Source organism: Bufo bufo, chromosome 3 (genome assembly GCF_905171765.1).
Source record: "Bufo bufo chromosome 3, aBufBuf1.1, whole genome shotgun sequence".
Lineage (NCBI taxonomy): Eukaryota > Metazoa > Chordata > Amphibia > Anura > Bufonidae > Bufo > Bufo bufo.
Window position 1 is genome coordinate 265,369,976 of NC_053391.1, and position 12,433 is coordinate 265,382,408.

The 12,433-nt window shown below is 44.3% G+C and overlaps 1 protein-coding gene across 1 annotated transcript in view; it reads left to right on the forward strand.

The window, feature by feature from the left end:
- Window positions 1–12,058, forward strand: part of MYO19 (myosin XIX) — a 1,002,409-nt gene extending 990,351 nt beyond the window's left edge. Inside the window, exon 24 of the mRNA XM_040424125.1 lies at window positions 11,399–12,058. Within this exon, the coding sequence (XP_040280059.1) occupies window positions 11,399–11,506 (108 nt within the window). The 3' untranslated portion in view covers window positions 11,507–12,058. The remainder of the gene's footprint in view (window positions 1–11,398) is intronic.
- The last annotated feature ends 375 nt before the right edge of the window (window positions 12,059–12,433 follow it).

The window sequence follows — 12,433 nt, forward strand, 5'->3', positions numbered from 1 at the left end:
CTTCATGTCATAGCAGAGAATCAGGCTTCACTCACCCACCACTGGAAGAGGCCACTTCACACATTTAGGCCTGGGCACCCAGGACAGAGGAGAGAGGTCCCGTATCAGAGAATCTGGCTTCATGTCAGCACAGAATCAGTCTTCATGTCATAGCAGAGAATCAGGCCTTCACGTCACCCACCACTGGAAGAGGCCACTGTCACACATTTAGGCCCTGGCACCCAGACAGAGGAGAGAGGTCCCGTAACAGAGAATCTGGCTTCATGTCAGCACAGAATCAGTCTTCATGTCATAGCAGAGAATCAGGCTTCACGTCACCCACCACTGGAAGAGGCCACTGTCACACATTTAGGCCCTGGCACCCAGACAGAGGAGAGAGGTCCCGTAACAGAGAATCTGGCTTCATGTCAGCACAGAATCAGTCTTCATGTCATAGCAGAGAATCAGGCTTCACTCACCCACCACTGAGACAGGCCACTGTCACATATTTAGGGCCCCGGCACCCAGACAGAGGAGAGGTTCATTCAACTGTGGTTGCCCCGCAATATAATTGGTAAAATGAAAATAAAATAGGATTGGAATGAGGAAGTGCCCTGGAGTACAATAATATATTGTTAAGGTGGAGGTAGTTAATAGTCAATCTGCACAAGGGATGACAGTCCTGTGGGGATCCATGCCGGTTCATTTTTATGAACGTCAGCTTGTCCACATTGGCTGTAGACAGGCGCTGCTTTTGTCTGTAAGACGCCCCTGCCGTGCTGAATACACGTACAGGACAAAACGCTGGCCGCCGGCGAGGGCCAGCACCTCCAAGGCATAAAAGGCTAGCTCTGGCCACGTGGACAATTTGAGAGCCCAGAAGTTGAATGGGGGCTAAACCATCAGTCAGTACGTGGAGGGGTGTGCACAGGTACTGTTCCACCTTGTTAGTGAAATGTTGCCTCCTGCTAACACGTTCCGTATCAGGTGGTGGTGCAGTTAGCTGTGGCGTGGTGACAAAACTTTTCCACATCTCTGCCATGCTAACCCTGCCCTCAGAGGAGCTGGCCGTGACACAGCTGCGTTGGCGACCTCTTGCTCCTCCTCTGCCTTCGCCTTGGGCTTCCACTGGTTCCCCTGTGACATTTGGGAATGCTCTCAGTAGCGCGTCTACCAACGTGCGCTTGTACTCGCGCATCTTCCTATCACGCTCCAGTGTAGGAAGTAAGGTGGGCACATTGTCTTTGTACCGGGGATCCAGCAGGGTGGCAACCCAGTAGTCCGCACACGTTAAAATGTGGGCAACTCTGCTGTCGTTGCGCAGGCACTGCAGCATGTAGTCGCTCATGTGTGCCAGGCTGCCCAGAGGTAAGGACAAGCTGTCCTCTGTGGGAGGCGTATCGTCATCGTCCTGTGTTTCCCCCCAGCCACGCACCAGTGATGGGCCCGAGCTGCTTTGGGTGCCACCCCGCTGTGAACATGCTTCATCCTCATCCTCATCCTCCTCCACCTCCTCCTCATCCTCGTCCTCCAGTAGTGGGCCCTGTCTGGCCACATTTGTACCTGGCCCCTGCTGTTGCAAAAAAACTCCCTCTGAGTCACTTCAAAGAGACTGGCCTGAAAGTGCTAAAAATGACCCCTCTTCCTCCTCTTCCTCCTGGGCCACCTCCTCTTCCATCATCGCCCTAAGTGTTTTCTCAAGGAGACATAGAAGTGGTATTGTAATGCTGATAACGGCATCATCGCCACTGGCCATGTTGGTGGAGTACTCGAAACAGCGCAACAGGGCACACAGGTCTCGCATGGAGGCCCAGTCATTGGTGGTGAAGTGGTGCTGTTCCGCAGTGCGATTGACCCGTGCGTGCTGCAGCTGAAACTCCACTATGGCCTGCTGCTGCTCGCACAGTCTGTCCAGCATGTGCAAGGTGGAGTTCCACCTGGTGGGCACGTCGCATATGAGGCGGTGAGCGGGAAGGCCGAAGTTACGCTGTAGCGCAGACAGGCGAGCAGCGGCAGGGTGTGAACGCCGGAAGCGCGAACAGACGGCCCACACTTTATGCAGCAGCTCTGACATGTCGGGGTAGTTGCGAATGAACTTCTGCACCACCAAATTCAGCACATGCCCCAGGCAAGGGATGTGCGTCAAACCGGCTAGTCCCAGAGCTGCAACGAGATTTCGCCCATTATCGCACACCACCAGGCCGGGCTTGAGGCTCACCGGCAGCAACCACTCGTCGGTCTGTTGTTCTATACCCTGCCACAACTCCTGTGCGGTGTGGGGCCTGTCCCCCAAACATATGAGTTTCAGAACGGTCTGCTGACGTTTACCCCGGGCTGTGCTGAAGTTGGTGGTGAAGGTGTGTGGCTGACTGGATGAGCAGGTGGAAGAAGAGGAGGAGGAAGCTGAGTAGGAGGAGGAGGAGACAGGAGGCAAAGAATGTTGCCCTGCGATCCTTGGCGGTGGAAGGACGTGCGCCAAACAGCTCTCCGCCTGGGGCCCAGCCGCCACTACATTTACCCAGTGTGCAGTTAGGGAGATATAGCGTCCCTGGCCGTGCTTACTGGTCCACGTATCTGTGGTTAGGTGGACCTTGCCACAGATGGCGTTGCGCAGTGCACACTTGATTTTATCGGATACTTGGTTGTGCAGGGAAGGCACGGCTCTCTTGGAGAAGTAGTGGCGGCTGGGAACAACATACTGTGGGACAGCAAGCGACATGAGCTGTTTGAAGCTGTGTGTGTCCACCAGCCTAAATGACAGCATTTCATAGGCCAGTAGTTTAGAAATGCTGGCATTCAGGGCCAGGGATCGAGGGTGGCTAGGTGGGAATTTACGCTTTCTCTCAAATGTTTGTGAGATGGAGAGCTGAACGCTGCCGTGTGACATGGTTGAGATGCTTGGTGACGCAGGTGGTGGTGTTGGTGGTACATCCCATGTTTGCTGGGCGGCAAGTGCCAACGTCCCTCTAGAGGTGGAGGAAGAGGCCGAGGCGGCGGCAGCAGCAAAAGAGGTAGCAGGGTGAGCCTGAGTGACTTCCTTGTTTTTAAGGTGTTTACTCCACTGCAGTTCATGCTTTGCATGCAGGTGCCTGGTCATGCAGGTTGTGCTAAAGTTCAGAACGTTAATGCCTCGCTTCAGGCTCTGATGGCACAGCGTGCAAACCACTCGGGTCTTGTCGTCAGCACATTGTTTGAAGAAGTGCCATGCCAGGGAACTCCTTGAAGCTGCCTTTGGGGTGCTCGGTCCCAGATGGCGGCAGTCAGTAGCAGGCGGAGTCTCTTGGCGGCGGGTTTTCTGATTTTGCCCACTGCTCCCTCTTTTGCTACGCTGTTGGCTCGGTCTCACCACTGCCTCTTCCTCTGAACTGTGAAAGTCAGTGGCACGACCTTCATTCCATGTGGGGTCTAGGACCTCATCGTCCCCTGCATCGTCTTCCACCCAGTCTTGATCCCTGACCTCCTGTTCAGTCTGCACACTGCAGAAAGACGCAGCAGTTGGCACCTGTGTTTCGTCATCATCAGAGACGTGCTGAGGTGGTATTTCCATGTCCTCATCATCAGGAAACATAAGTGGTTGTGCGTTAGTGCATTCTATCTCTCCCACCCCTGGGGAAGGGCTAGGTGGATGCCCTTGGGAAACCCTGGCAGCAGAGTCTTCAAACAGCATAAGAGACTGCTGCATAACTTGAGGCTCAGACGGTTTCCCTGATATGCATGGGGGTGATGTGACAGACTGATGGGCTTGGTTTTCATGCGCCATCTGTGCGCTTTCTGCAGAAGACTGGGTGGGAGATAATGTGAACGTGCTAGATGCACTGTCGGCCACCCAATTGACTAATGCCTGTACCTGCTCAGGCCTTACCATCCTTAGAACGGCATTGGGCCCCACCAAATATAACTGTAAATTCTGGCTGCTACTGGGACCTGAGGTTGTTGGTACACTAGGACGTGTGGCTGTGGCAGAACGGCCACGTCCTCTCCCAGCACCAGAGGGTCCACTAACACCACCATGACCATGTCCACGTCCGCGTCCCTTACTAGATGTTTTCCTTATTGTTACCGTTCACCACAATAAGAAAAATATTATTCGGGCCAATGTATTGAATTAAAATTCAGGCCTTTTCTTACAGACACCTAACACTGTCTGGCTATCTATTTAGGTACCGTATTACACTAATACAGGCACACCAGTAATGACAGATTTAGCTGAATATAAATGTCAGGCCTATTTTTTAGGCGCTGTGTGACAGGTATACGTTTAATCACAGAATTAGACTTGTATCTGCACTGTAGCGTGTGTGTTAAGTTTTTCAGAATGACACTATCAGCACCTTGAATCTAATATACCCTTATTGGGATAGATTTAAAGTAGGCCTGATATAGCAGAAACTACTAATTTTGAGAATGGCAAATTTGGGAATAGTTTTTCAACCCAGAAGAAAAACTGTGCTTTTACGGTCACTGCAAATAATTTGAGCAGCTAAAACAGTACTGATTTGGAGGAATAGAAATGTCAGGCCTATTTTTTAGGCGCTGGGTGACAGGCTCAACTTGCCCCTGATGTAGTATATGGCCAAAAAATAAACACACTATTGATGGTTAAATGCACTTGATGAAAGCTTGACCCTGATGTAGGATATAGCAAAAAATAACCACACTATTGATGGTTAAATGCACTTGGGTGACACAGGCTCAGCCTGCACCTGATGTAGTATACAGGGAGTGCAGAATTATTAGGCAAGTTGTATTTTTGAGGATTAATTTTATTATTGAACAACAACCATGTTCTCAATGAACCCAAAAAACTCATTAATATCAAAGCTGAATATTTTTGGAAGTAGTTTTTAGTTTGTTTTTAGTTTTAGCTATTTTAGGGGGATATCTGTGTGTGCAGGTGACTATTACTGTGCATAATTATTAGGCAACTTTACAAAAAACAAATATATACCCATTTCAATTATTAATTTTTACCAGTGAAACCAATATAACATCTCAACATTCACAAATATACATTTCTGACATTCAAAAACAAAACAAAAACAAATCAGTGACCAATATAGCCACCTTTCTTTGCAAGGACACTCAAAAGCCTGCCATCCATGGATTCTGTCAGTGTTTTGATCTGTTCACCATCAACATTGCGTGCAGCAGCAACCACAGCCTCCCAGACACTGTTCAGAGAGGTGTACTGTTTTTCCTCCTTGTAAATCTCACATTTGATGATGGACCACAGGTTCTCAATGGGGTTCAGATCAGGTGAACAAGGAGGCCATGTCATTAGATTTCTTCTTTTATACCCTTTCTTGCCAGCCACGCTGTGGAGTACTTGGACGCGTGTGATGGAGCATTGTCCTGCATGAAAATCATGTTTTTCTTGAAGGATGCAGACTTCTTTCTGTACCACTGCTTGAAGAAGGTGTCTTCCAGAAACTGGCAGTAGGACTGGGAGTTGAGCTTGACTCCATCCTCAACCCGAAAAGGCCCCACAAGCTCATCTTTGATGATACCAGCCCAAACCAGTACTCCACCTCCACCTTGCTGGCGTCTGAGTCGGACTGGAGCTCTCTGCCCTTTACCAATCCAGCCACGGGCCCATCCATCTGGCCCATCAAGACTCACTCTCATTTCATCAGTCCATAAAACCTTAGAAAAATCAGTCTTGAGATATTTCTTGGCCCAGTCTTGACGTTTCAGCTTGTGTGTCTTGTTCAGTGGTGGTCGTCTTTCAGCCTTTCTTACCTTGTCCATGTCTCTGAGTATTGCACACCTTGTGCTTTTGGGCACTCCAGTGATGTTGCAGCTCTGAAATATGGCCAAACTGGTGGCAAGTGGCATCTTGGCAGCTGCACGCTTGACTTTTATCAGTTCATGGGCAGTTATTTTGCGCCTTGGTTTTTCCACACGCTTCTTGCGACCCTGTTGACTATTTTGAATGAAACGCTTGATTGTTCGATGATCACGCTTCAGAAGCTTTGCAATTTTAAGAGTGCTGCATCCCTCTGCAAGATATCTCACTATTTTTTACTTTTCTGAGCCTGTCAAGTCCTTCTTTTGACCCATTTTGCCAAAGGAAAGGAAGTTGCCTAATAATTATGCACACCTAATATAGGGTGTTGATGTCATTAGACCACACCCCTTCTCATTACAGAGATGCACATCACCTAATATGCTTAATTGGTAGTAGGCTTTCGAGCCTATACAGCTTGGAGTAAGACAACATGCATAAAGAGGATGATGTGGTCAAAATACTCATTTGCCTAATAATTCTGCACGCAGTGTATGGCCAAAAAATAAACACACTATTAATGGTTAAATGCACTTGATGAAAGCTTGACTCTGATGTAGGATATAGCAAAAAATAACCACACTATTGATGGTTAAATGCACTTGGGTGACACAGGCTCAGCCTGCACCTGATGTAGTATATGGCCAAAAAATAACCACACTATTGATGGTTAAATGCACTTGGGTGACACAGGTTCAGCCTGCACCTGATGTAGGATATAGCAAAAAATAACCACACTATTGATGGTTAAATGCACTTGGTGGTAGCTTGTGCTGGCGCACCACAAGCCACAAAATGGCCGCCGATCACCCCAGAAAAAAGTGATATAAAAACGCTCTGGGCAGCCTAAAAAAAGTGAGCAATTCAATATCAGCACTTCAATGATCCACAGCTGGAGATCGATCACTGAATTAAGTCTTTTGGAGGAGTTAATCTGCCTAATCTCGCCCTAACGTCGCAGCAGCAACCTCTCCCTACGCTTGTATCAGCAGAGTGACGTGCAGCGCTACGTGACCCAAGCTTATATAGAGGCTGGGTCACATGCTGCACTGGCCAATCACAGCCATGCCAATAGTAGGCAAGGCTGTGATGGCCTCTTGGGGCAAGTAGTATAACGCTTGTTGATTGGCTGCTTTGCAGCCTTTCAAAAAGCGCCAAGAAAGAGCCGAACACCGAACCCGAACCCGGACTTTTACGAAAATGTTCGGGTCCGTGTCACGGACACCCCAAAATTTGGTACTATACAGTTCGGGTTCGCTCATCCCTACTCTCTGATACTAGTCAGTCCTGATCTGAGCATTTTTTTCTCATTTAATAAATTTTTGTTATCCATTTACTCCATACTACGTCTGGATATTTTGAGTGCTCTTTCAGTCTGTTGTTTTTTTTCTTTATAAAGGCCTGTCTGTAGAAAATCTAGGATCAGACCGATGTTTGTTGCCCTGGAGGAATCCCAGGTGTCTTTTGCAAACTGTAGGAAGGCCTCCCAGGATCTCAGGTAAATCTTCGAAGTTACAGGCTTTCTGCTCTGCATCAGAGTGGTGATTACCGCATCTGAAAGGCCCTTATTTTTCAAGATGGCCCTCCACCTCCAGGCCGTCAGACGGAGCTGAGGAATCTTGGGATGAATCACCGGGCCCTGCGATAGGAGATCTGGTAGGGGAGGAAGAGACCAGTAATCTTCTCCCGCTAAACTCTATCACCGGAACCAAGCCGCTACTGGCCATATTGATGTTACTAGGATGATCTGGGCTTTTTTCTCTATTACTTTCGTCATACCTTGGGAATTAAAGAGAAAGGAGGGAAGGCGTAAAGTAGTCTCTCTAGGAGGCCAAGGAATCGACAGAGCATCTACAGTACTTTCAGAGGTCAATCCCTGAGGGACAGTGAGTAGAAGTTCTTTACCTTTCTGTTCTTCTTAGGCAAACAGGTCGATTTCATCGGATGTCCCTATCTCGCACAGATTGACTGAACACAATTGTAAATCTTCTTGTTTCTGGATTTCCTCCCGATCATTAAGGACACAGGGCAGACCGGTACGTCCTATGTATTTTATCCGATCACCGCCGCTCGGCCAGCGGTGATCGGAACCCGTGCCTGCTGAAATCAATCAGCAGGCCACCCAGGATCAATGCCCAGGGGGGTCCTGTGCCCCCCCCCCCCCCCCCCCCCTTCTGATCCCCGCGGTCTGTGACCACGGTGGTCAGAAACTTCAAAATGGCTTTATTTTATGTTTAACTCCCCCGCCTTCCTGCAGCCCTCTGTGTTATGTGCCAGCGGGCTCAGCGGGGGGGGGGGGGGGGGGGGGGGGGGGGGGGGTGGGGGGGGGGTGCAGGGCGGTGCGGGCAGGAGCACATTGCTGACACTCTGCTTGAAATTGCCTGACATCTGTGCTGGCACAGATGTCATGCGTTTTAACCCCTTTCATGCCGCGGTCCGCTGTATGGAAGAGGTTAAGAGTGAGGGAGCTCCCTCCCTCTCCCATCGGGGGCTGCTGTGCCTTTTCAGCCTCCAATGGGAGAGGGAGGGGGCCCCCCTCCCTCCCCATCACCCAGTGTTCTGCTGTGGCAGCGAGTGATGGTTACCATGGTGTCCATTGTGCTGTATAGTGTACTGTACTGTATTATACAGACATCAGACCCACTGGATCTTCAAGAACCAAGTGGGTCTGGGTAAAAAAAAAAAAAAATAATTATTAAAAATGAAAAAAATTCCCTACAAATGTTTGATATCATCTCTTCCGTAACGACCTGATCTATAAAACGGTCATGTTACTTTCCCTGCACGGTGAACGCCATAAAAAATAAAAACTTTGATGAAATTGAAATTTTGCCCACCTTACTTCCCCAAAAAGGTAATAAAAATTATCAAAAAAGTCGTATGTACGCCAAAATAGTACTAATCAAACCGTCACCTCATCCCGCCAAAAATTAGCACCTACATGGGACAATGGCCCAAAAAATAAAAATAAACTATGGAGACACTAAAACATAATTTTTTTTTGTTTCAAAAATGATATTATTGTGTAAAACTTACATAAATAAAAAAATGTATACATATTAGGTATCGCTGCGTCCGTAATAACATGCTCTATAAAAATATCACATGAGCTAAACCCTCTGGTGAACACCGTAAAAAAAAAAAAAGTGTAAAAAAAAAAGCAATTTTACATCACATCACAAAAAGTGTAATAGCAAGCGATCAAAAAGTCATATGCACTCCAAAAGTGCCAATCAAACCGTCATCTCATCCCGCAAAAAATGAGACCCTACCTAAGATAATCGCCCAAAAACTGAAAAAACTATGGCTCTCAGACTATGTAGACACTAAAACATGATTTTTTTTGTTACAAAAATGAAATCATTGTGTAAAACTTACATAAATAAAAAAAATTGTATACATATTAGGTATCGCCGCGTCCGTGGCAACCTGCTCTATAAAAATACCACATGATCTAACCTGTCAGATGAATGTTGTAAATAACAACAACAAAAAAACGGTGCCAAAACAGATATTTCTTGTTACCTTGCCTCACAAAAAGTGTTATATAGAGCAACCAAAAATTATATGTACCCTAAACTAGTACCAACAAAACTGCCACCCTATCCTGTAGTTTCTAAAATGGGGTCACTTTTTTGGAGTTTCTACTCTAGGGGTACATCAGGGGGGGCTTCAAATGGGACATGGTGTAAAAAAAACAGTCTAGCAAAGCTGCACTTCCAAAACCGTATGGCATTCCTTTCTTTCTGTGCCCTGCCGTGTGCCGTACAGCGGTTTTACGACCACATATGGGGTGTTTCTGTAAACTACAGAATCAGAGCCTAAATATTGAATTATGTTTGGCTGTTAACCTTGCTTTGTAACTGGAAAAAAATATATAAAAATGGGAAAATCTGCCAAAAAAGTGAAAATTGGAAATTGTATCTCTATTTTCAATTAATTCTTATGGAACACCTAAAGGGATAAAAAAAAAGTTTGTAAAATCAGTTTTAAATACCTTGAGGGGGGTTGTATGTAGTTTCTAGAATGGGGTCATTTTTGGGTGGTTTCTATTATGTAAGCCTCACAAGTGACTTCAGACCTGAACTGGACCTTAACAAGTTGGTTTTTGAAAATGTCTGAGAAATTCCAAGATTTGCTTCTAAACTTCTAAGCCATGTAACATCCCCCAAAAATAAAATGTAATTCTCAAAATGATCCTAACATGAAGTAGACATATGGGGAATGTAAAGTAATAACTATTTTTTGTAGGTATTACTATGTATTATAGAAGTAGAGAAATTGAAACTTGGAAATTTGCTAATTTTTGGCAAATTTGGTATTTTTTTATAAATAAAAATGATTTTTTTTTTTACTCCATTTTACCAGTGTCATGAAGTACAATATGTGAGGAAAAAACTATCTCAGAATGGCCTGAATAAGTAAAAGCGTTTTAAGGTTATCACCACTTAAAGTGACACTGGTCAGATTTGCAAAAAATGGCCTGGTCCTTAAGGTGAAATAAGGCTGTGTCCTTAAGGAATAAAACCAGCCGCATATAATAACACTGCATATAAGCTTTTAAAATATATCCTGATGTCCGGAAGATTCATGCTGCGTCCAAGTGGAGGTCTCCCTCACTTTCTATATCGGCAGTTATTCATAGGGTTAATCACTTCACTTTATATGAGAAAATGCCACTTTAAGTGATTCCAGGAATGATGATCAAAAATATGAAATCCATGGTTAAACTGTGCCAATTCTCCCAACTTTCAGTACTTCTTGTCTCTTTGAATATCTAAATTGGCCCATGGAAGACTTGACAGCTCGCTTTCCTTTTTGGTCTGGGAGAGTCACAAGAGTTGAGCTCTTTTCTTTTCATACTGCATTACTCATGTAACTCGCATTGTTGGTTCTGTGCATTCTATGTATGTTCTTCAGACTATATTTAGTGGTATCCACTAATATTGGAAACCTACGTTCATTTCTTTTGTATTTACAAACATGCTTTCTGTACTTTTATTAGTGCTATTACTCCTATAAATGTTTTAAAACATAAAAATATATAAACAATAAAACAGTGTACACTATAATGAAAAAAAATAAAACACACAATTTGCCAATTTTTTTTGTCACCTTATCTACCCCAAAAAATTGAATAACGGTGATCAAAAAGTTGTAAGCACCACAATAATGGTACCACAAAAATCATCCCGCAAAACACAAGTTTTGGTCGTGCGAAAATGGCGATTATTATATATATTTTTTAAGGTACTAAAACAAATAAAAACTATACAAGTTTGGTATTGCCGTAATTGTATTGAGCTACAGAATAAGGACACCATGTCATGCACATTGAACACTAAAACCCAAAAATCTTCTCGGAATTGTGGCTTTTTATTTTTTCAATTTTTACCCCATTTTCCAATGCAAGACATTTTAAATTAAATGGTGCCATTAAAAAATGCATCTTGTTTGGCAAAAAAATAAGCCCTCGTATGGGTATATGAACGGATGATTAAACAAGTTATGGCTATTGGAACATGAGGAGGAAAAAACTAAAATGGGCCCGCAAATGTCTTAAAACTTGATTCTAAATAAACTGAATCGAAAATTAACTTACACAAATCATAATTGTAACTTTTGTCATTTTAGGGATCTGTAAAATTTCACTACAAGAGGTCTCCACTACAGTTTGCCAACATATGCCCAGATGGACTGAAGTATGGGTTTAATGAAATTTTGTTGGAAAAAATAAAATAACTGACAGAATAAGCAAATTTATAGCCTGTATGATCAATAATTTTAAAGCCTTTTGCACTTTTGAGTGATTACTTTAAAATTGTCTATGCGATATTTGATGTACACAAAATTATTCTGCACTTGAGGATTTTATGAATCAGATGTTTGTTTTTGGTTACATTGTATTGTTATGTAATGCAGATGATCAGTCTGCATTGTATGCTGTATATAGGCTTTTATTTGTACAACAGTTTATCATGATTTATTCATCACTGATTAATCTATGTGTACTGCCAGTGGTACTGATAACACTAATGTTATGTGTTATTCTAATATTTTGCTATTTTTTTCTGTATGGTTATTCACGATCTGAGTTAGCAATTATTGTCCTAGTAGTACTAATTCATGGATCTTTCCTGTGTGTTATTCTTACACTACGAGAACAAAGAACCATAAGATGGTTCTTGTAACATAAAACTTAGGAGGTCATTTATTAAGACCGCTGTTTTAGACATTTAGCGTAAAAAAATGATTAATGAGATGGGCCTGACGGCCCTTCCCCACCCACGCCACGCCCACTTTTTTAGACCTGGCATGAGCGAGGAAAAGTTGCAGATTGCACCGCAAATAATCTTTGTGCCACAATCTACGCCAGAAATACGCCTAATATAGGTGTATTTCTGATAGTAAATGGTCCCCTTATTTTTTTTTTCTAGAAGAGACTTCAAAATCTTCAGCTGTAATCACAAGTTGAGCCTTTTAGTGTTTTTAGTGTTAAAGGGACGCTATCACGATTAAGAAGGCTGATATAAAGTTTTGTGGGAAACTTTTCAGTAAACCTTTAAATCTGAATTCTTTCTGAGTTTAGTTGACATGTGTCATCATATCACTGATTGCTATTTTAGTATTTGTGTGTACAGCAATGCCTGTTGATCACTGACAATAAGC